General features: G+C 48.4%; 1 protein-coding gene across 4 annotated transcripts; it reads left to right on the plus strand.

Moving 5' to 3' along the window:
- Positions 1 to 426: 426 nt before the first annotated feature.
- On the plus strand, positions 427 to 23,743 carry LOC146257055 (clathrin heavy chain 1-like). 4 transcript variants are annotated; one of them, XM_084673704.1, is made up of 34 exons: positions 427 to 889; positions 1,500 to 1,707; positions 3,736 to 4,004; positions 4,272 to 4,433; positions 4,589 to 4,702; positions 4,908 to 5,081; positions 5,921 to 6,118; positions 6,435 to 6,635; positions 7,649 to 7,801; positions 8,157 to 8,279; positions 8,504 to 8,641; positions 8,819 to 8,983; positions 9,513 to 9,693; positions 10,468 to 10,631; positions 10,775 to 10,900; positions 11,103 to 11,245; positions 11,423 to 11,657; positions 11,783 to 11,905; positions 12,169 to 12,314; positions 12,417 to 12,600; positions 12,792 to 12,984; positions 13,153 to 13,310; positions 13,517 to 13,681; positions 13,785 to 13,892; positions 14,325 to 14,492; positions 14,708 to 14,857; positions 15,815 to 15,946; positions 16,038 to 16,148; positions 16,308 to 16,478; positions 17,461 to 17,682; positions 18,624 to 18,644; positions 21,761 to 21,798; positions 21,927 to 22,002; positions 22,285 to 22,425. In XM_084673704.1, exons 1-33 carry the CDS (start codon positions 848 to 850, stop codon positions 21,955 to 21,957), a joined length of 4,917 nt encoding a protein of 1,638 aa, XP_084529830.1. In that variant the 5' UTR covers positions 427 to 847; the 3' UTR covers positions 21,958 to 22,002; positions 22,285 to 22,425. The 4 variants fall into 4 exon arrangements, with proteins under 4 accessions (XP_084529830.1, XP_084529828.1, XP_084529831.1 ...); XM_084673702.1 differs by lacking the exon at positions 21,761 to 21,798 and having other exon boundaries at positions 428 to 889; positions 22,285 to 23,743; XM_084673705.1 differs by lacking the exon at positions 18,624 to 18,644 and having other exon boundaries at positions 428 to 889.
- Positions 23,744 to 24,140: the final 397 nt, after the last annotated feature.

The raw sequence follows: 24,140 nt of genomic DNA on the forward strand, positions 1-24,140 counted from the left end.
CTGTTGATGTTTTTTACTGCTGTATTTAAATGGAGAGTACTGAAAATAGCTAGTGTGATGATATATGGTGAAATGTAAGCGTTGTAGTAGGCCCTATATAGGTTATAAGCCTACGAAAGAAAAATATTATTGTTGCTGAACTATAAAGGCTTTTTAGAAACGGATAGAATGTATCTGTATGCAAATCGAGAGCCATGGAAGATCCCAAACCATTCCAATCCATGACTGGAAAGTTAATGAATTAAACATGGGGGGCACAAAATAACATAAAAACACCAGCGACCGTCTCATTTAAACAAACGCTCGAGTAATCCGGAACTGACGTACAAAGCGAATGATGTGGCAAAAATGTAAACATTATATTCGAGATAAATTTCGTATTAAACGTCATCTTAAAAACAGTGCGTGACATCAACAGAAACAGTAGAGTGATGGTTCTTTTTTGGTCAAGGGCAAATATAAAATAGCAGGTGGCACGATCATTGTGTGTCCTTCTAGAGAGGTCCCCAGGCCCAGCTGCTTCCGGATTGAAATCATTCTCAGCAGTTTCCTCCGCCATTGCGGGTTTGGACTGGAGATCAGTCAGTGCCGAAACCACTGCTATCCATTGATGCAGTGGAGAAAATACACATTCGGCTGGCACTCTCTGCATATTTAATTTACGATTTTCGAACCACGTCAACAAAAAAAAAGACTTCCGATATCATAGTGAAGGGACAGAAATCATCACTGTCTAACTCCGACCTACAACGAAACAGTGAGGAGGTCGTAGCTGGCACGGTGCTAACTTGCTAGCTAGCTGTCAAGCTATAATTTCAGGACTGCGAAGAGGCAGAGGAATATCATAATGGCTCAAATACTACCTATTCGCTTCCAGGAGCACTTGCAGGTACATGGAAATGATTTATTCCACTATTTGTTGCTAAGAAGGAATCTTAGCTATACAGCTACTGTAGACTAACATGATACCCATCCCGATTGCTAGCGGTTTTGCAGCTTACTACTGTCTGACGTGTTGTTAGCATGGCTAGTTACAAACCCGCCGCAGCGAAGCGAATGACCTCCCCTATTTACTATAGTATTATGATGGGAAACTATTGATATGCATTGAAATAACAGTACACGTGTCAACGTAGACATCTAATTAGCTTCTGTAGTTAGCCTAACCATCCGTTTGATATTCGGAGGATGAGACCGAAGGAGAGATTAGTGAGCCCTTTCTCACGCCGCTCACTGACTAGTTTAGTGATGAAGACAAAAAGTCTAGCTTGCTAGGTATACCGGTGTATCCAACCAATTGTACTTCGAGTTGATCCTAACACATGTGCCCCTCCCGCTAGAAAGTATTATTAAAATACATGCTTAAAACGAGTTTCTCTATTCTATTAACAACATCTTCTCCTTAATGAGTCAAAAGAAGTTCCCATCGTTTGAAGACCATACGATACCCAATTCATGCTCAAGCAAATATTCAATCAAAGCTTGTTCTCCTCTCATAGCTCCAGAACTTGGGGATCAACCCAGCCAACATTGGCTTCAGCACCCTGACCATGGAGTCTGACAAGTTCATTTGCATTAGAGAGAAGGTGGGTGAACAGGCACAAGTGGTCATCATCGACATGGCGGACCCCAACACACCCATCCGCAGGCCCATCTCTGCAGACAGTGCTATCATGAATCCAGCCAGCAAAGTCATTGCCCTCAAAGGTAAGTTAAGACACGTCTAGAGCCTGGAGCCTGGACCTGATGTCTTTTAACATTGTTTTTAAGTGCATCGAAATTTAGGTTAACAAACTTGACCTCGTGTGATTTTTGCCCAGCCATCTCTGTTTGTTGCTGTTCCAACATAAAGGCTGTTGTTAAAGTTGTTTGTCTATGCCAGCAAATTGTAGGGCTGTCAGTCTGCTTCCATTTTTATATTTACATGTAGAGGCCTAGCCATTTTCGTATGTTTTGTAAAAATTGGTCCTGGTACAGTATTGTCAATTTTTTAATTGTCGCCTTACATAGTTACTGTTAAGGAGAGACCTTGAGTTAAATTGTCTTACTATCATGAATGCTTTGTCTATTTTTGCTTGTTTTTGCTCTTTTTTCATTTCTTACGGCTTTCTTATATGTTTGCAGACGGTGAGTTGAACTTTATCTATCATGAGTTGTGGAAGTGTAATGCTGTATGCACTGTGTTGAAATGGCTGCACATTATTGGTATAGTTATTGAAGATAAGTGTATAATGGAATTACGGGCGGGAGAGATGAACTGTAAGATGAGCGTTAAAGCAAAGAAATGTACAGTGTAGTGTAAACCTTTGTCATTCCTAACTCAGTGCAGTTTTTATGTTGATCGATCAGCCTGTACTATTTAGACATCACATTCAGACCCCTTTTACCAAATAAATTGGCCTCAGGTTACCTGTGGTGCGTTCCTTGGCCACCCAACATATTTGTCAGCTTTTCAGAGTCTAGCACTCATTACCTCACAGGATTACAGTAGCTTACACAATTTAAGCTTATGTACTAGGCATCTGCCCTTATCTATCGTATTTGCAAAACAGCGTTGAATTTGCTTTAATGATGGGACAGTCAGGTAGTTTCTGCAGGTGGTACAGTATATTCTGACACCCCCTCCCTCCCCTGTTTGTGTATGTGTTGTACAGTATGTCAAATTGCCTGACCAAAATAGCTCGAATGATGTCACCAATTTGTTTATCAAATGCACACAACAGGAGAACCTTCCCCAGCCTATATAGGTGCAACCCGTTATTTTGATAGGCGTCCCTGTTTCTTTATGTCGATGCCCTCGCGATGAGGTTATGCTCTGAGAAACTGTCACCATTTCGTAAAAACGATTGCAACAGCTGGTCCAAGTATTTGCCCGGGCAGTTGTCAACAATGATAAATTTCCTCTATCACTTCTGAATGAGTACGCCTGAAATGGTGTCATGGAATGGTTCTAAGTGCATCCCCTGTCCAGTTCCTCATCATCTTCGGTTGGTGTTTTCTCATTTTGCTAATCTGCATTCAGACCCTACCCAAAGTCCCTTGACCCTGGATTAACCTATTATCTTGTCGTTATCATACACTCAAACTCTCACTGAGTGGCAGGCTGGCAGCTGCAAGTTTAAGACCGCTGAATCTAAATAACAACGACATTAGCATAGGCAAGGTACTTACAGTTCCAGTACATTCAGATTAAGCATGCCTCAGATGGTTCCTATTTGGTCTGAAAAAAATGAACTGAGAAGTAAGATGGACTGTTTTGCTTCTGTCTTGAAGGGGCTGAATCATGGTAAATACAAGATTAGGGATTAGGCTAGTTCATGGTTTTGATCAACCAAATAAAGCCTAGGTGACTGCACTCAGGCACTCGTTTTTAGCTGCTGCTAGTCCAGGTCCTCACCCAGTCACTCAGGACTGCTCGCTAGCCCCTGTCTCCGGACACCTGTTTTTACAGAGAGAAACTGAATGCAGATGTTACCACGTTACTTGGTTGTCTGTTGTGGGTCTTGCTTTCTGCCTGGCAAATGCTGTCTTGTATGTTGGTCCTTTGGTGGGATTCACACTGAGCCTCGACTACCAACATTTCTCAAAACAAGTGGAATTTGGTATCGTCAGACTTTCATTGACCCCGAAGCCTGGTTGTTTGTGTGTTGTCGTGTTGCAGCGCACTCTGAGTTAGGAGAGAGGCAGCGCTCGAATCGATGCTCAGCCACTGAATCCGGTGTGATGTTTTTTCAGCCGCGAAAACCCTCCAGATCTTCAACATCGAGATGAAGAGCAAGATGAAGGCCCACACCATGACGGACGACGTGACCTTCTGGAAGTGGATCTCCCTGAACACCGTGGCCCTGGTGACCGACAACGCCGTCTACCACTGGAGCATGGAGGGCGACTCGCAGCCCGTCAAGGTGTTCGACCGCCACTCCAGCCTGGCGGGCTGCCAGATCATCAACTACCGCACGGACGCCAAGCAGAAGTGGCTGCTTCTCATTGGCATCTCGGCACAGGTACCTTAGTGGACAGACGGCCGTCATTTTGGCTCACGAAGCGACGCTGTCCGTCGTGTCGCACCTTTTCGAAAGCACGCTTAGGATTTATCTTGTGTACGAGTTGGTGTGTTAATTCTCACACTGCACACTCTCTCTCTCCCCGCCGTTTCCTGTCTCAAACTGTCACTATCAAATAAATACACCTGAATACACGCCAAAAAAAGAGGCGTCCCGCATTAAATGCAACAACGTCACAAATGTTTCTTTGTTTTTGTTTTTTTGCAGCAAAACCGCGTGGTGGGGGCCATGCAGCTGTACTCTGTGGACAGGAAGGTGTCGCAGCCCATCGAGGGCCACGCCGCTGGCTTCGCCCAGTTCAAGATGGAGGGCAACACGGAGGAGTCCACGCTGTTCTGCTTCGCAGTGAGGGGACAGGCTGGAGGAAAGGTATGACTCATCCTAGCACGTCTGGGCTAAACACGAAGGACGGAGAGGAGGAGTAGCTCGCCAGAAAGTCGACGTCGCTTCGCATCTGACCATTTCCCGTCTGTTTGTGTTAGCATTTTCCTCAAAGAATAATCACTCTGTTTCTTTTCCCTCAGCTACACATCATTGAAGTGGGGACCCCTCCGACGGGGAACCAGCCGTTTCCTAAGAAAGCCGTGGATGTTTTCTTCCCTCCAGAGGCCCAGAACGACTTCCCCGTCGCCATGCAGGTAAACGAGCAGCTCGGAAACACCCCAGAAACCGGCCTCCACTGCCTCGCGATAGACTAGCTCATACCCATCCGTGACGCCATTCGCAACCCGGTTGGCACCAAAGCCTCGGACCTCCTCTTCTCAATGCCCTCTGAGGGAGAAACGAGAGAGCGAGAGAGAGAGTCATCCTTCTGTTTCTATGCTCCCCGCCCCCGCCCCCCAGATCTCCTCCAAGCAGGACGTGGTGTTCCTCATCACCAAGTACGGCTACATCCACCTGTACGACCTGGAGACGGGCACCTGCATCTACATGAACCGCATCAGCGGCGAGACCATCTTCGTCACGGCGCCCCACGAGCCCACCGCCGGCATCATCGGGGTCAACAGGAAAGGACAGGTGAGCGAGAGAGAGCCAGAGGGATCCAGCCCGTTCCAGCCTGAGCTCCGTGGGTCTGGGTCCGTGTGGGTCTGTCTCGGAGGCGGGTGTATCTCGGGGGGGGCCAGTTGATTTGGAGGATATTATGAAGTGTGTCATCGGAATCGACTTGCCCATTCAAGCACGCGTACGGTGGCATGACACGGAGATCGGACGGAAGCTTGATCCAGCTGCTTGTTCTCGAGCCGCTTCTGGAATAACCCCAAACGGGCAGCCTGTGCGATGGCTCCACTCGTGCCTCTGCCAGGGGCTGTTTTGTAGGGTTGCGTTTGTGTGTGTGTGTGTGTGTGCGCTGTCATGTCGTGTGCCTTTCACGCGCGTACGCACACTCGTCCTCGCGTGCCTTTTGGAGCCACGTCACCGGATGACCTTGGCCGAGGGGGAACCCCTGCCGCCGCCAACAACAACAACGACGCCGTCTCCACGGCGGCCAGCTGAGAGCTGCGTGCGAACGCTTACAGGACGAGGGCTGAGCCGCCGGGCATCCTAATCTCCTTACCGCCCTTGGCTCCTGCTCCCGAAGTCTAGCCCAATATGTCCCAGCGTAACGCGCACGCACGCACTCACGCGCCGCACTCGGCGCCACAGAATTTGCCATCTGTGTATTTTAGGAACGTGACCAAGATCCAATTCGGACTGCGCGGTTATCTTGTTCCATTTTCACCTGCGAGGGGGAAGGCGAGAATAGAACGGCTTTGATCTCACAAAGCCACCTCCAGTTCCAATAATAGCCGTGGCAAACACTGGCGATAACATGGCCAGCGTCGGTAGTCCACCACTAACTGTGTGTGTGTGTCCAGGTGCTCTCGGTGTGTGTGGAGGAGGAGAACATCATCCCCTACATCACCAACGTGCTGCAGAACCCCGACCTGGCCCTGCGCATGGCCGTCCGCAACAACCTGGCCGGGGCCGAGGAGCTGTTCGCCCGCAAGTTCAACACCCTCTTCGCCGCCGGCAACTACTCCGAGGCCGCCAAGGTGGCCGCCAACGCGCCCAAGGTAACCCCGCCGACGGCACCGTCTGGGCACGCGCCCAGCCTCCCCACGCTCGCGAGGAGGATTTTTGGCTCACATTGTTGCATCGACGGTGCTACGCTGTCGTTTGGCGTTGACATTGAACTGGTGTCATAATCGTGTTACAGATGAATCTTTGGTCGTTTGTCCTGGTGGATTCATACACAGCACATGTAACTGAGTGTGAATAAAAAAAAATAAAAAACGAGCCAACTGCATTATTGTGGACACTCGTTCTCATCCTCCCACTCTCTCCTGCTCCCTTCTTTCTCTTTACCCTCCCCACCCCTCTCCCTCCCAGGGTATCCTCCGCACACCGGACACCATCCGGAGGTTCCAGAGTGTTCCGGCCCAGCCGGGCCAGACCTCCCCTCTGCTGCAGTACTTTGGCATCCTGCTGGACCAGGGCCAGCTCAACAAGTTTGAGTCCCTGGAGCTGTGCAGGCCCGTGCTGCAGCAGGGCCGCAAGCAGCTGCTGGAGAAGTGGCTCAAAGAGGACAAGGTGGGAGAGCCACAGCCCTCTCACTCCCTGTCTCTCTCTCCCTCTCTCTCCCTGTCTCTCTCTCCCTCCCTGTCTCTCTCTCTCCCTGTCTCTCTCCCTCCCTCCCTGTCTCTCTCTCCCTCCCTGTGTCTCTCTATCTCTCCCTCTGTCTCTCTCTCCCTCCCCGTCTCTCTCTTTTTCTCCCTGTCTCTCTCTCCCTCACTCCCTGTCTCTCTTTTCTCCTTGTCTCTCTCTCTCTCCCTCCCTGTCTCTCTCTCCCTCCCTGTGTCTCTCTATCTCTCCCTCTGTCTCTCTCTCCCTCCCCGTCTCTCTCTTTTTCTCCCTGTCTCTCTCTCCCTCACTCCCTGTCTCTCTTTTCTCCTCGTCTCTCTCTCTCTCCCTCCCTGTCTCTCTCTCCCTCCCTGTGTCTCTCTATCTCTCCCTCTGTCTCTCTCTCCCTCCCCGTCTCTCTCTTTTTCTCCCTGTCTCTCTCTCCCTCACTCCCTGTCTCTCTCTTTTTCTCCTCGTCTCTCTCTCTCTCTCTCTCCCTCTGTCTCTCCTTGTATCTCTATCCCTCTCTCTCTCCCTGTATCTCTCCCTCTGTCTGTCCCTTTGTCTCTTTCTCGTTCTAGGATCTGGTCCAACTAGATTGTTACCAGCTCTGTAGAGAAGCACGTTTTCTTCACCTAGCCAATCTTTTTTTTTTTTTTTTGATTCGTAAAAAGCCGAGCGAAAAGGAGTGTTACATTTCAGGCCTTGAAGAGGGGCTTCTGAATCTGGTCTTCAGCTAAAGCTTGGGCCTTGGTCCTTTGTCGCCTTGGGTGATTCAAGTGTAGATGTCACTACGTCCTGGCAAATTCCAAGTTTTTAAATGCAATGTGTTCAAGTGTTATACTAATCAGGTGTGTGTGTGTGTGTGTGTGTGTGTGTGTGTGTGTGTGTGTGTGTGTGTGTGTGTGTGTGTGTGTGTGTGTGTGTGTGTGTGTGTGTGTGTGTGTGTGTGTGTGTGTGTGTGTGTGTGTGTGTGTGTGCAGCTGGAGTGCTCAGAGGAGCTGGGAGACCTGGTGAAGTCAGTGGACCCCACCCTGGCTCTCAGCGTGTACCTGAGGGCCAACGTCCCGAACAAAGTCATCCAGTGTTTCGCCGAGACCGGACAGTTCCAGAAAATAGTCCTCTATGCCAAAAAGGTTTGTATAATCACTAGTTCACAAGCAAATGGCATGAAACTAATATTTTGGTCAAATTTGTAATTTCAAGGAGAGTTCAAATTTGATCGTAATTTCCCTTTGCCAAACATATGGGGAAACAGCACGTCATCATTTTGGGAGGAGTTACGTAAGCGCTTGGGGAGGGAAAAATAAATGTCCCTTGATCACAGCAACCCAAAAAGCAGTAGTTATTGAAAAGCCCTGTATTGGGTGTTTTTAAAGTGTTCCTCCTCCTCTCCTGCGCCTCCTCCTCTCCTCCTCCTCCCTCTCCTCCTCTTCTCCTCCTCCTTCCTCTCCTCCCCTGCTCTGGTACCTGCTCCCCCTCCTCCTGTAGGTGGGCTACACCCCTGACTGGATCTTCCTGCTGAGGAACGTGATGCGCATCAGTCCGGAGCAGGGCCTGCAGTTCTCCCAGATGCTGGTCCAGGACGAGGAGCCCCTGGCCGACATCACCCAGGTCCGAGGGGCCCGCCAACCACAGCCGCTCAAGGCTGTCACAGTGGATACCTACAGCAAAACACCTAGCATTGCCCCCCCCCCCCCCCCTAAAAATAAAACAAAACTCTCTGGCCTTAGAAGTTTACAGTTCAATTTGTGTATAATACGTTTAGACTCCCCCGTAATAAGTGATACTGGTTTGAAGCTCCAGACGCCGTGACGAGCGCGTGTCTCCCTGTCCAGATCGTGGACGTGTTCATGGAGTACAACCTGATCCAGCAGTGCACCTCCTTCCTGCTGGACGCCCTGAAGAACAACAGGCCCATGGAGGGCCCCCTGCAGACACGCCTGCTGGAGATGAACCTGGTCCACGCCCCGCAGGTACACACACGCTCACACCCACGCAACATCCTGGCAACGTATGAGGGACGTTTGTTTGAGTCGTCCAAGATGGGTTTCAACCAGTGTGTGATCCCACGTCGCGCCGTTGGCTTGTGTCCTGTGCGTGTGCTGAGCGTGTGCTCCGCCCCGTGCCCCTCCCCCCCCCCCCCCCCGCAGGTAGCCGACGCCATCCTGGGCAACCAGATGTTCACCCACTACGACCGCGCCCACGTGGCCCAGCTGTGCGAGAAGGCCGGCCTCCTGCAGAGGGCGCTGGAGCACTACACCGACCTGTACGACATCAAGCGGGCCGTGGTGCACACACACCTGCTCAACCCTGAGGTACTGTGACACACACACACACACACACACACTTGCTCAACCCTGAGGTAGTGTACCTACAGACACACACACACCTGCTCAACCTTGAGGTAGTGTACCTACACACACACACACACCTGCTCAACCTTGAGGTAGTGTACCTACACACACACACCTGCTCAACCTTGAGGTAGTGTACCTACACACACACACACCTGCTCAACCCTGAGGTAGTGTACCTACACACACACACACACACACACCTGCTCAACCTTGAGGTAGTGTATCCCATATACACACACACACACCTGCTCAACCCTGAGGTAGTGTATCCCATATACACACACACACACACACCTGCTCAACCCAGAGGTACTGTAGACACTACACATACATACACACACGCGCACACACACACACACATATTCCCGCAGTGGCTGTGAAGCCAGGATGTTCCCATCTCCTTAACTGGCATTTCTTTATTATGCTCAAACTAATGATGCAAACGCCCTCTCTAACAGCGTCTGTGTGTCGCGTTTCTCTCGCTCAGTGGCTGGTGAACTTCTTTGGCTCGCTGTCAGTGGAGGACTCCCTGGAGTGCCTGAGGGCCATGCTGTCGGCCAACATCCGGCAGAACCTGCAGATCTGCGTCCAGGTGGCGTCCAAGTACCACGAGCAGCTCTCCACTCAGTCCCTCACCGAGCTGTTCGAGTCCTTCAAGAGCTTCGAGGGTGAGCTTTCCTTCTCAGCTTTCCTACTCCTATGAGGAGCATCAGGGACTGGTTTTCAGTCTCCAAGGCCTATTCTACAGCTAAAAGAGGCCTTTTTTGAGATTCATTTTGAGAGCATTTCTGCTTGGTTTTGGGATATATTATAGATTTAATTTATGATAGGTATAATTTAAAGTGACTGGAATTATAGGGGTAGAGAGGGGATTTAAGCAATAAGCCCCAAGAGGCCGTGGTTTACGCTGATTTTAGAACAGGTAAGGGGAGTTGTTAGGCACGACGCGAAGCGGAGTGCTGAAAACCCCCTTACCTTTTCTAAAATCAGCGTAAACCACAGCCTCTTGGGGCTTATTGTTTTTCTAAAACTGTTACTTCAAATATTGGATATGGTTTCATCAATAAAAACAATTAGAAACAAAATAGTTTAATAATAAACCGTCATTTTTCCGCTACTACAAAGTATAGTTCCTACATAAATTGTTGCCACGCAACAGCCAGATGGACATCTTTGCCATCTTTTTCAATTTGAAATATTCGATGCGCAGTAATATGGAATGTTAAAGAATGTTATGAGGACAACCTGTGAGGTTGTGCTGGATTTTACAACGGCATGGAATGCAATATAGCCAATCACAATGAAGGATGGGAACAACCAGTGTTAGAATCTAAAGTCTAACCCTTCTAGTCATTTTACAATGCACATGTTTTGATGGGAACCTTAGCCTGCAGCCTAGACATAAGGATGAACTCGGTTCTTTGTGTGTGTGTTCCCTCCAGGGTTGTTCTACTTCCTGGGCTCCATCGTGAACTTCAGCCAGGACCCGGAGGTCCACTTCAAGTACATCCAGGCGGCCTGCAAGACGGGCCAGATCAAGGAGGTGGAGAGGATCTGCCGCGAGAGCAACTGCTATGACCCCGAGCGCGTCAAGAACTTCCTCAAGGTCAGACAACCCAAGTCACTTTTCACAACGCCAAATAACCCAACAGAAACCCGCCTCCTTTGAGCCCACGTCGAGGAGCGCACGAGGCCCGGCAAGGCTTCCGGGCTGTTCCGTGATCTGACGGAAGTCTCTTCTCCTCGCAGGAGGCCAAGCTGACCGACCAGCTGCCGCTCATCATCGTGTGCGACCGCTTCGACTTCGTCCACGACCTGGTGCTGTATCTCTACCGCAACACCCTGCAGAAGTACATCGAGATCTACGTGCAGAAGGTACACCTGGGCGCTGGCGTGCATTGGTCGCCCCTTTTTCTCTGTACCAGATGTCCTTTGTCAAGTATTCAGTCCCTCATTTCTGAATCATCGGTGAACCAGCTCAAAGACAGGAGGTTTACGTACTCCAAAATGGGGTGTGGTCGGAAGGTTTGACAGCCATTTGCTGTAACGTACACGTGTGTGTGTGTGTGTGTTACAGGTGAACCCCAGCCGCCTGCCCGTGGTGATCGGAGGGCTGCTGGACGTGGACTGCGCCGAGGACGTCATCAAGAACCTGATCATGGTGGTGAGGGGGCAGTTCTCCACCGACGAGCTGGTGGCCGAGGTGGAGAAGAGAAACAGGTGAAGCACTCGGGGAGCAGTAGATATCAGACTCCTTCGTTGAATACACCCCTAAAAAGTTTGAGGCACAGTCTATAGTTCTCCTATCACGCGAACCAGGACAGGGACATTGCACGAGCAGGGACATCAATTGCTTCGTTTTGAATGAAAAAACGTGTGTGTGTGTGTGTGACCCAGACTGAAGCTGCTCCTGCCCTGGCTGGAGGCTCGCACCCACGAGGGACTGGAGGAGCCGGCGACCCACAACGCCCTGGCCAAGATCTACATCGACAGCAACAACAACCCGGAGCGCTTCCTGCGCGAGAACCCCTTCTACGACAGCCGCGTGGTGGGCAAGTACTGCGAGAAAAGAGACCCCCACCTGGCCTGCGTGGCCTACGAGAGGGGACAGTGTGACCAGGAGCTCATCAACGTGAGTCGTCGTCGTCGTAGTAGTATTATTTTTGTTTGTTTGTTTTTTTTTGTGCAAAATGTTGGGAGCTTCCACAGGCTTCCCCCGATGAATCCTAACCTCTCTTGCGTCGCCGTGTGCCGCAGGTGTGCAACGAGAACTCCCTGTTCAAGAGCCTGTCTCGCTACCTGGTCAAGCGCAAGGACGCTGAGCTGTGGGCCAGCGTGCTGCTGGAGACCAACCCCTACAGACGACCCCTCATTGACCAGGTAGGCACGCTCTGACCCGCCCCTGGGAGACGGACACGTCACCCCAAAACAAGCTACAACCCTCCTCGAAACGAGACGTGACAAACGCCACCTCGTGTTCTTCGTATACGAAGGGAATGAAACACGGAATCAAACTTCAATGCCATTTTTTTTTTGCATTGAAGAAATGCGTTTTTTTATGAAGGAATTTATGAAAACCATGGAGCTGAACACTCCCGAGGTTAGGTTTTGAAACGTGCCAAATGATTGTGTGTGTTGCGCAGGTTGTGCAGACGGCCCTGTCTGAGACCCAGGACCCCGAGGAAGTGTCGGTCACAGTCAAGGCCTTCATGACGGCCGACCTGCCCAACGAGCTCATCGAGCTGCTGGAGAAGATCGTCCTGGACAACTCTGTCTTCAGCGAGCACCGGTAACTACATTCTACATTCACTCACTAGGATCGTTAGTGAGTTCCGACCTCACAAAGTACCGAGTTTTGCTTCTGCATTTATTTTTGTATTTCTCGCGGCAGAAATCTCCAGAACCTTCTGATCCTGACGGCCATCAAGGCGGACCGCACGCGCGTGATGGAGTACATCAACCGCCTGGACAACTACGACGCCCCCGACATCGCCAACATCGCCATCAGCAACGAGCTCTTCGAGGAGGCCTTCGCCATCTTCAGGAAGTTCGACGTCAACACCTCGGCCGTGCAGGTCAGTGACGGCGGCGACTTCCTCACGGAATTTTTTGGGTTCGCAAAAAGGAACAGGCAAAATAAATCACCTGTTTCGCTCCCGTGACTCTGAGCGTTAACACGGATGATGTTGGAGACGGTGAGGATCGCCTGACCTGAAATTGGCGTCAACATCAGAAGGAGCTGAAATGGCGTGTGTTGCGTGTGCAGGTCCTCATCGAGCACATCGGTAACCTGGACCGGGCCTACGAGTTTGCGGAGCGCTGCAACGAGCCGGCGGTGTGGAGCCAGCTGGCCAAGGCCCAGCTGCAGAAGGGCCTGGTGAAGGAGGCCATCGACTCCTACATCAAGGCCGACGACCCCTCCGCCTACATGGAGGTGGGCACCGCCGCAGCTCAGAGCGGTAAGGGACGGCACCAACACGACACGTCACGGCAGCTTCTGAAAACCCCCTGTGCTTTTTTTTTTGTTGCCTTTCGCAGGTTGAATGTTGAAGGCTTTCTGTGGCGTTGGTCTACGTTCAAGCCGAATTGGGCCTCTGCTAACGAACCGCTTTGTGTGCTCGTCTCAGGCAACTGGGAGGACCTGGTGAAGTTCCTGCAGATGGCGCGGAAGAAGTCCCGGGAGTCCTACGTGGAGACGGAGCTGATCTTCGCCCTGGCCAAGACCAACCGCCTGGCCGAGCTGGAGGAGTTCATCAACGGACCCAACAACGCCCACATCCAACAGGTGTGGCTCCTAAACATACATCTGTATCCATACTCCACGCGCACCCACACGCACACAGGTCCCTGGCAGCATCGCTCCGAATGCTTCCGGCACACTCTCCGTTGTCCTTTTTTTTCTCTCACTCAAAACCCTCACACACTTCCAAGCCATCCCCCCCCCCCCCCCCCACGGCGTCTCACCCTCCTCTCCTCCTCTCTCCGTCCCAGGTGGGCGACAGATGCTACGACGACAAGATGTACGACGCCGCCAAGCTGCTCTACAACAACGTGTCCAACTTTGGCCGCCTGGCCTCCACCCTCGTGCACCTGGGCGAGTACCAGGCGGCCGTGGACGGCGCCCGCAAGGCCAACAGCACCCGCACCTGGAAGGAGGTCGGCACCCCGGCACCCCCGGCACTTTCCTCGACCTTCTGCCCGAGTTCACCGTGATGTAGCGGGGAGGGGGCCTGTTGTTGACGCTTGTCTCTCCCCTCAGGTGTGCTTTGCCTGCGTGGAGGGCAAGGAGTTCCGCCTGGCTCAGATGTGCGGCCTGCACATCGTGGTCCACGCCGACGAACTGGAGGAGCTCATCAACTTCTACCAGGCAAGGCTCAAGGACGGCACAACCGTCACATGCCACAGCTTGAGGGAGGGTCCCCGTGCCCACCCCCCCCTATGCCCACCCACCCCCCCCCCCCATGCCCACCCCTCCTTTCTCCTACAGTGACCTCACTGAGGCCTCTGACACAATTCAGAGACTGCTGTTACTGACATAGTTTGGAGGCTTAGCAATCCGTTAGCCGTGTCCTAACATCTGAACGCATCTATTCGCTTCCAAACGGACATTTAGACTCGAATTCATCCCTTATCACAGACATGGCATCTGATCGGGGCTTTTGTGTGTTTTGGATGATCCCACCATGATTTCTAGTCTAGGATCAGTTTTGTTTGTCGCAAACTATGGTGACGTTGTCTTCAGGCTTGACTGATGAGACGCGAAGGGATTTCGCGTGGGTATAACTGTTGTGTCCCTCAGGACCGCGGTTACTTCGAGGAGCTGATCACCATGCTGGAGGCGGCCCTGGGGCTGGAGCGCGCTCACATGGGCATGTTCACCGAGCTGGCCATCCTCTACTCCAAGTTCAAGCCCCAGAAGATGAGGGAGCACCTGGAGCTCTTCTGGTCCCGGGTCAACATCCCCAAGGTAGGAGGACGGACAGGAAGGAAGAAGGCTCTCAAACTGAGACCCAAACACGGATTCGGACATTTGATTTTGGAACTCGCAAAATTGTAATCCCCCTGCTCTGCGAAGGCTCTCCGGTTCTCAAAGGTGTTCCGAAAGAACCTCCTGGTTCCGCATGTGCCGGCGCCGGAAGGTTAGGTTGCGCGACGCCAACGTTCCTGTTGTGCCCTCCGCAGGTTCTGAGGGCGGCGGAGCAGGCCCACCTGTGGGGCGAGCTGGTCTTCCTGTACGACAAGTACGAGGAGTACGACAACGCCATCATCACCATGATGAACCACCCTGCAGACGCCTGGAAAGAGGGCCAGTTCAAGGACATTGTCACCAAGGTAACGATCGGTTAGGTTGTTGGAACGCACATTCAAAGTCCGGTATATGGCGTTGTCTGTATTCCAGGTAGTCTATCTTTCAGCCACAATACATTAAAGCAAGGGTTCTCAAACTTTTTGGGGCCAGGAAAACATTTTCCAAAGACCTCCCCATAATCGTAACACCCATTCAGCATACCCTTTGTGCTCTTGAATGGACACAATATTCTTGTTTTATTGGTGCAAATGGTTCCCATCTGTAGATTATAGGGGTGTAACAATATATCGTGGAACAATATATCGCAATACAAAATTGTTACAATATGTATCGTAGAGGTATGGCAATATTTTTACAATACAACGTCCGTTTGATCCTATTGGTTGAGCTACCAGGACGCACCCTACTCTGCACCTGCGTCATGCGTGCATTCATTGCATTCACAGAAATTGCATGATCTGAGTTAACAAAATTATATGTACAACGAAGAAAATGTTTAATGAAAATGTTTAATGTTAAATCTTAAGTAAATTTCAGTTGAATTTAAAATGTTCAAAATATTGTGGTATGTATTGTATTGTACACCCAGTTTCGTGTTAAGGATTGAATTGTGAGCTGAGTGTATTGTTACACCCCTAGTAGATAATAATAATAATTAATACAGCACAATTTTATGATTTGGCAAATTATTTCATGGACCCCCTGGCTATGGTTTGCAGACCCCACTTTGAGAACCACTGCATTAGAGTGCATCAAGAGGGTCCTTTCATTTAAGTAGACCTATTATCAAGAAGTGGCCAACTTAAAGGGGGATATAAAAGATATAGATGCATATATATATATATATGTATATATATATATATATTCCTTCATTACCTTATTACCATTGTAAGCTCAATAAATGCCTACGTTGAGATTACAAATGCAGTTAAAACTCCTTGAAAACAACTGTGGTACATGTTGTTCTTGTGTGGCCGCAGGTGGCCAATGTGGAGCTGTACTACAAGGCTATCCAGTTCTACCTGGAGTTCAAACCCTTACCGCTGAACGACCTGCTCATAGTGCTTTCGCCTCGACTGGACCACACGCGCGCCGTCAACTTCTTCAGCAAGGTACCTGACCCCTACCTGACCTTGGTTTTGACCCCCTTTTGCGATGTTTGCCCATTTGGTAACATGGACCTTCCTCTACCTCTCTGTCCAGGTCAAGCAGCTGTCCTTGGTCAAACCGTACCTGCGGTCAGTGCAGAACCACAACAACAAGTCGGTCAACGAGGCTCTCAACAACCTCTTCATCTCAGAGGAGGACTACGCGGTAGGAAGGACACCTTTTAGTGACAGACTTAGACACGCCTTACTTAAAGCTAGAGCCATACTGACAAGAAAACACCCAACGATAAGCATTTCCTTCACACCATTTCCGACGTTTTAAAAGGACCCTCCTTAACCTCCGTTCATCCCTCTTTCTCCCCAGGCCCTGCGCACCTCCATCGACGCCTACGACAACTTTGACAACATCACCCTGGCCCAAGGGCTGGAGAAGCACGAACTGATCGAGTTCAGGAGGATCGCCGCCTACCTCTTCAAGGGCAACAACCGCTGGAAACAGAGCGTGGAGCTCTGCAAGAAGGACAAGCTCTACAAGGTCTGTTTCAGACAACAACTCTGAACCAGTAGTTCAACGTACACTAGTGGCGTTAATTCAATTTCCACTTTAGCCAAGGCTATTTCAATCTCAGGGACTTGGCAAACGCTAAGCACATTGCATACTCATTAGTTAACTTATGAATCCTCTTATGGAACAACCTAAGAACCATAAAGTAATCGAGGCCACACAACCCTCGCTTGAATGCTCTTGCTTATTGTTTGTCATAAAGATAAGCGTCCGCCATCATATTTACAACGTTCCTGTTTATTCTGTTGGTGCTAACTGGTTTATCAAGCAGAGATATGTGGCACTCCTACACTCTACCTTGCTTGGTTCTATCTCATCTACCTAACCTGGAGCTTTCTTTTACAACAACTTGGCTGCCTTTTTTCCTCGCTTTGAGTCATGCGTTATATTAATCTACACTTGTTTTTGTGTTTTTTTTACATATTACTTTGAGTTGTTGTTATTATTATTATTATTATTATTTATTACACGGCTGTTCTTAACGCTGTAGAATGCTCCATTCACTTGAATGGGGCTCCCCAATGTTCTGCGGTGAACCATTTTTTTCATATTTGACCGTTGCTAAGCATATTTGACCGATGTCAAGGGAAGTGGCCTTTTTGCCTCGGATTCACGTCTTTCGTAGCACTCCGCAAGTAGTCTGGTAACTTTTCAACCCCAGCATACTCCGTTGCTTAGTGACGTCAGCTGATTTGAAGCCTAGGGGTGTAGGGGAGGGGTGTAGCTTCAGAGCAAAGCTACACCGCTTTGCGTCGGGGTGCTGTTCGCCCTGTCAGGGATTATTTTCCTGATAATGACCGGCGTTCTATACATTATCCCTTACTTATTTAATTTTTTGAAAGTTTAACATCTGAAACATTCTGCGCAAAATGTACAACAGATTCTGGATCGTTTTCTCTTATGTAAACCCAACAGCTTCCTTTGAACCCTGTGTTGTGCTGTCCCCTCCCAGGATGCCATGCTGTACGCGTCTGAATCCAAGGACGTGGAGCTGGCCGAGGAGCTGCTGGCCTGGTTCCTGGAGGACGACAAGAAGGAGTGCTTCGCCGCCTGCCTGTTCAGCTGCTACGACCTGCTGCGGCCCGACGTGGTGCTGGAGACGGCCTGGAGACACAACCTCATGGACTTCTCCATGCCCTACTTCATCCAGGTCATGAGGGAGTACCTGTCCAAGGTGGGTAGGCCAGGTCACAGGTCACAGTCGCCCCTTTAAGGGCGCCAGGAAACACGGGTCTGGTTACCAGTTTGGGTTGAAGCTAACTAGGGAGTTCTCGCTTGTTCATCTGGGAATACTTGGCGGTTATTGCATTTGACTTGGTGGTTGCGTTGGACAAGGTGGCTGACTTATCGATTGGGTCTTAGCCACTGGAGCACAGCACTGGCGTGTTTTGAGGGTTTGCTTTTGTGTGTGGAAAGATTCTCTAGTTTCGACTCCTCCGCTTCCATTCTTCCACCATCCTCTGTTCGTCTTTCACATGCAGCCGGTATCAGTCCATGTTTTTGTCTTCATTTTCATTCGCTCGGTCATCTCTGCTACTTTTTCATACAAATGTGTTTTCTAAGGATATTCATGGTGCTTTGTTCTTCCTTGTCACATGTGTTACATGTAGGGCTAGGCTTAAGTATTGTGAGAAACACTTTATGGGTTACAGTAACAGTACTTTATTATGCTGGGTTACTTTTTACATAATGTGCACAGAACAGGATCCATGTTCACTTTAATTCATTCCTGTTTAAGCAATGTTAAACTTAGTATAGATAGGCCCGGTTCCCCAAACATGGTTTAAGCCTCATCCTAGACTAAAAACATTTTCAATGGAGATCTTCCTTGAATGTTCCTCTTACTTCAGGACTATACCAAGTCCATGTCTGGGGAATTGGGCCTTAGGGTCTACAGTGCACCACAGCTGAATGGAAGAGTGTTAACCAGACTCTAGACTGAACTTACATTTGTATCAAAAGTGGCTTATTCATATCTCTCACTCTCGTGATTTATTTTTTCTTCCCCGTTGTACCCTGATGATTTCCATAATTTGTTTGTTCTCTCTTTCTCTCTGTTGGAGAATTCTGTTTGCTTTTTTCCTCCTTAAGTTGCCTCTCTGAATTCCCTTTCAGGTTGATGCGATTAAGGAAAAGGTGAACGTTGAATCAATTTTCCAATCATTCTTTTGACCCTCCCCCGTAGCCTGTAGTTTTGGAGGCGTGAAACTAGAGGAAACTGCATGAGTGTCTGTCCCCCCCCCCCCTCCCCATGTCACTCTGCTGCTTGTGAGTCCTCACCCCACACCTTGACCACAAAGAGCCAGGCTCGCCTGCACCTGTGGTGCCTCCGGGCAGCCACTGGGCCTGCTGGTGTCAGGGACCTATCCTTGTCCTTTAACTCTAAAGCCCTGGTCCTGCTTACGAGACTGGAGGTGGGGTGGGGGGAGTTCCCCTTCTGTCAGGAAGTCTCTCCCTCCAGATATCACTCAAATACCGTATTTTTCGGAAATAAAATCTTGGCTTGTACCCCGATTTTACAGTTTTGTTGTACAGCTTGTATTTCGAAGCGGCGTATAGCCCGGTTTAGAGCAAAAAAGTGGCTTCGTCCCAAGATCTCTACAGACTGTGCAGCTAATTTAATGCTCAACACCGTTGCTCAACAACGGTGGCTAATTGAAAGATAAATTATTTACTGTGTCGTCTCAGTTACACTATTAGGGCTTGGAAATACAGTGACTTGCTAAAATAGGCAAATGGATAGTAGAACATCACATTTCATAATAATTTCAGTAAATCAAACCGCTGCAAGACCCAGTGAAATATTATATAGAGCTAGAAAATCAACGTTAGCTAGCATCGCTAATGACATGATCGGCTAATTCAACCGAGGTTGGCTATCAGGATTTGCAAGCTAGCTAAACGCATACTATATCTAAAATAATTTCGTAGACATAACAATGGATTTTGCCACGCATGCATTGCTTGGTATCATTGTTCCTGTATCAAGTGCGGCATATATTTCAGTGCGGGTTAAAATCCAATTTACAAACACAAAGCTCCCATTGTTGTGGGGTGCGGGTTATAGAAAATGTGTCTTGTTTTCCGAAAAATACGGTAGAGGCGGGGTCAGCCCTATGTTCCCATAGCCCTATGTTTTCACAATTAGAAAGTTTTTTTTTTTTTCACAGAACATTTTGAAAATAAGGCCCTATGTTCCCGACAGCCCAATGTTCCCAGATTTATTTAGGGTTAGGGTCAAGACAGTTTGCAAGCTAGCTAGCTCCTTTAGGTCGCCAGCTACGGAAAGGTGAACCCTTAATTTTGAAAAAGCTCTTAGAAATGTGGGAACATAGGGCTGTGGGAATATAGGCACGCTCCCATAGAGAGGCATCCTCCGTCCCACACATTCCCTCAAGAAGTCCACCCAAACCAGCAAACTCAGTAACTGTCCAGGAGTAACACAGGGAGAGCTGGGCTCTGAATAGCTAGCTTTATTACCATAGTCAGCCAGGTAGTCTTCTGTCTTTAATGACCTGTACTGTGATACTAATGACCGGACAATAACATCAGCCCAAGTCTGCAACTGGCCCTCGGTTGGCCCCAGTTGTAGACTGGTTGCCAAGTGTGTTTTTAGCTAAATGTACTAAATAGGATAATTGATATGGAAGAAGTATCTTATTTCCAAGGGTGGGAATCTTTTGGTACCTCACGATTCGAATCGATTCTTGGGGTCACGATTCGATTAAATATCAATTCACGATTCTTGATTTTTAATCAAATGTTGTTACTTGTTTCTATTTGACTGTGGTAGGCAGTTAAGCGTTGAAGAAAAAAATCTCAATGCATTAAAATCTTGAAAAATATAGTTTTTCTTGCAGTTTAGTAAACTAATTGTTATATAAAAAATAGCAAAAGATTTGTGAATTGATATGAATCGCTAGAAGGCTGAATTGCGATTCAAACATTTTTTCCCCCACCCCTATTTATTTTTTTCTTTTTGTAGATACGTTTTATTTGGTTTCTATCTACTGACAGGATGAACAGTTCCAGCTGAATAACAAATTAAAAAATCCCTTCACATATCAAATGTTTCCATAAATGTATAGCCTCTTCATAACCTAACAGCGTTTTAGTATGGTATTTTCAGTGGCAGGTTCAGTGCAGGGTGTCCAATATAGGTTCCTAAAACATGTATTCCGTGTGTAAGCTTTGAAGTTTTAGGGTGAGCATGCGTTCCCCTCCGTCTCTCTCGCCATAGCATTAGCAGCACTGTCTGAAGAGGCTAGGACTCATTGTTGTTGGCTGTGCCTGCTTTTGGACGCCTTGACTGGCCGTACAAACCATCCCTCTACCCCCTCTCACTCCCTCCACTCTGGCTCTGCCTTCCTCCCTCATGCACTCACGCTCTCGACAGAGAAATAACTAAACTGCCGCTTCAAGCATGTCTCTTCCCTCCTTTTTTTGTTGTCATATGACAATAACTGTTGACTCGTCGGTCTTGACCACAAGCCTGCTTTTAACAAAATGACCTGAGTAGTTGTAGACAGACGAGTACGTAGAGAACTGAACCCTACATTGTCGTCAAATGTTTTCAGTCGGGAGATTTTTACATTTAGGCTGCTTGCTTGAGGCTGAACATGTTTACGGTCCTAACCTTTCGTTTTTTTAGCACTTTGTGTGCTGAGCTGCTAAGCAACTAATCAAGATGGCAAATTTATATTCACATTATTTTACGTAATTTTAATTATTCTCCTTTTCTGGATCTCACTGTATGGGCCGGATGAGTGTTAGTTGTACTGTTAATGTAGGATACGCTTCTGAAATAAATAGGGTTAGCTTTATGCTAATGTATACACTTATTTATAGTCCATATGCAACTGATTCAGGCCTACATTCATCCAGGCCTGCCTAATAATTAGGCCTTTCCCAATCTTGAAATCGTCCCAAAGGGTTTGGTTTTCTACATACAGTTCAAACACCTGAAATAAGTGATGATGAAGAACAATCTGGTGGCTGGATGGTGGGACCATTAACATCTATTTAGCTTTTGTAGTTGGCTTACCTTTTCTAATTCTAAATGAGACTGCCCCCCGCTAACAACCCCAAACGCTGGACTGACATAGTCAAGCTTGGTAGAGTAGCCAATAATAGACCCCCCCTCTAGTCACAGCTCCCGCCTTTTTTTATTAAGTCCCACCCAACCTTCAGACGCAAGGCCCGCCTCCTGCGGCCTGTCTTTAATATTGACTGTATTCATCTCTGCCTGTCAGGAATGGTCCCATCCGTCAGCCAGTGAAATAACCCAGAGGTCAGTTGTAACTGCGTCTTTAGACTCGGCCTCAGCCTCGCTATATGAGAGCTCCCCCTGCTGGCTGGAGTCGGGATCTAACACGTTTCGCCTCTTTCCTGACTGCCCTCCCCCCCCCCCCCCTGCAGGTTGACAAGCTTGAGGCCTCCGAGTCCCTAAGGAAACAGGAGGAGCAGGCCACTGAGTCTCAACCCATCGTTTATGGTAGGCGCCTTTTCTTGAGGAATTTCATTGGGTTTCAGAAACACAACAGTGACTCCCTGACGTTTGACATGAAATTGTATTCCAAGCTTCATGTTCACATTGTTGCCCGAAAGGAACATAGATCACGGCGTCAAAAGACTGAACTTTTAACATTTACATTGTATTTGGCTCCAACACGTCATTCTGCTGCCGTATGTAAACAGACAGATTCTACCTGGCTTGTGTCTCTCCAAGTTGCAACAGGCTCACGTTGTGTCTCCCCCTTGTGGTTGTGTGTTCCAGGCACACCCCAGCTCATGCTCACCGCGGGCCCCAACGGAGCCGTGCCCCCCCAGCAACCCTACGGCTATGGATACACAGCGCCAGCTGGCTACGGCCAGCCCCCCCAGCCTGGCTTTGGCTATGGCATGTGAAGCCCACCCCACCCCCCTCCTTTCCACACCACCCCCACCTGTCAGTCTCTCCTTGTGATCCTCTCCACCAGCTTTCTACTCACAACAGGGGATTCAAACAAGCAAACCCACGCTCGCTACATTCTTTTTTTATTCCGTTCTGCCCTCGTTAATAGATGGAAGAAAAAGAAGCACTGCAATGAAGGACTTTTATTTGTGTTTTTTTTAAACAAGAAATTGGACCACCGTTATGTTTTGTTCACTTGTGTTCACATTCCATATTTATGACTACTTGCGTGGCTAGGATGATTTGTATTTTTTTTTTTTTTGCGTTTTACTGATGTTCCGTTTTTTATGGTTTACGTTCTGTGCAGATGTGGACAAAAGCAGTTAACTTTTTTTTGAAGTAGGGTGGAGAAGCATCCGATTTGCACTCTTGTCGTGAGAAGAAACTAATATAGGAATCTCTTAATTTTGATGTACTGAACATGTGAACAGCTTACAGTGTCTCATCTGTCTGTATAATGCATTTCATTATTGTATATTCAGAAAAAAAGGTTACATATAATATTTGAACATATAATGCCACTTCAATGGCTATAGCTAGCAACACTAAGTAATGATAGTATATTCTGCACAGGCGTGTAGCTTTATGGAGTTTTAAATGCATACAGATGTATGTTGGTATGTGAGTGAGTGTGTGTGTATGTGCGCGTGCATATGTGTGTGAGCGTGTGTGATCTAAATAAGAGTTTTAACTCCCCTTTCCCCTCCCTCTCTCGCTCTGCCCATCGCGGAGCTCCAGTCAACCCCAGTAGATGTTAGTCCTCCTCCGTTGGCTCTGTGTGTTTTAGGTGACCTCCTGTTGTGCTGTGTACAGTGCTTGTGTGTGAGACCGTGTCTGTGTTTGTACAGGAGGGCGGGGACCCGGGGCTGACTCCCTGGATCTCCATACGTGTGCATTTACTCGCCAGCCCTCCTTGTTCCGGGATCTGTGTATGCCAGGTGTAGTGGTGTAACCAGGTCACCATAGGTTTGTGTGTACAGAATATAACCTGATGAGTAGAAGAAGAAAATAAGAAAAAAGAAAAAATGAAGAAAAAACAACACCCTGCTCGTCCTCCTCTCCCACAGTCCTCTCCTGTTTGGTCTGATGCGCTTGGCACCAGGAACCAATAGGGAACTAGATGATGGGGCCGTGGGTCCTCTTGGTGTCCTAATGTCAACTTGATTAGATCAGTAACACTCCTGTAGGTTCAATGTATTTAGATGGTTATTATGAAGAATTTGATCTCAGTACATCTTACAGTTCCTTGTCAAGAATGGTCTGAAATAAAAGCCTGTATTTACCTCAGTGTATTCCCTAAATGCTTTGAGCTGTGTAGTGTGTCCTCCAAAACTACTACCAGTGGAACTATTTCTGTTGTCATGCTGTATTAATATTACAAGGGAAAATCTGTCATTAATGGTTTAAGCAAAAGAAAGACTTTGCTGGAAGGGAAATAATGGTAGAAATAAAAGTTGTGTCCAGTCAATCTTGAGTCTTATGTAATGAGTTTGTGTGACAAAGACAATTGGTTCAGTTACACCAACTAATAAGTATCCACAGTGGACCTTTTTTTTATTCAGTCCACTACGTTTTCAACTGAAACATACAACCGCAATTTAAGTCAAATGGACAATCAAATGTAAATAGTCTAATACAGACGTCAAATGATGCAGTTTGTTATGATGATGCTATACAAG

The sequence above is a fragment of the Hypomesus nipponensis genome, chromosome 15 (genome assembly GCF_054491055.1).
Source record: "Hypomesus nipponensis isolate SF chromosome 15, ASM5449105v1, whole genome shotgun sequence".
Taxonomy (NCBI): domain Eukaryota; kingdom Metazoa; phylum Chordata; class Actinopteri; order Osmeriformes; family Osmeridae; genus Hypomesus; species Hypomesus nipponensis.

What these genes read in the sequence shown, in the direction of transcription:
- LOC146257055 (XM_084673702.1), top strand. Translation starts at nt 848, where the DNA reads ATGGCTCAAATACTACCTATTCGCTTCCAGGAGCACTTGCAG. An exon ending in TAGTCCTCTATGCCAAAAAG is followed by an intron (nt 7,802 to 8,156) that starts GTTTGTATAATC and finishes CTCCTCCTGTAG; the next exon opens with GTGGGCTACACCCCTGACTG. An exon ending in TCGAGATCTACGTGCAGAAG is followed by an intron (nt 10,901 to 11,102) that starts GTACACCTGGGC and finishes TGTGTGTTACAG; the next exon opens with GTGAACCCCAGCCGCCTGCC.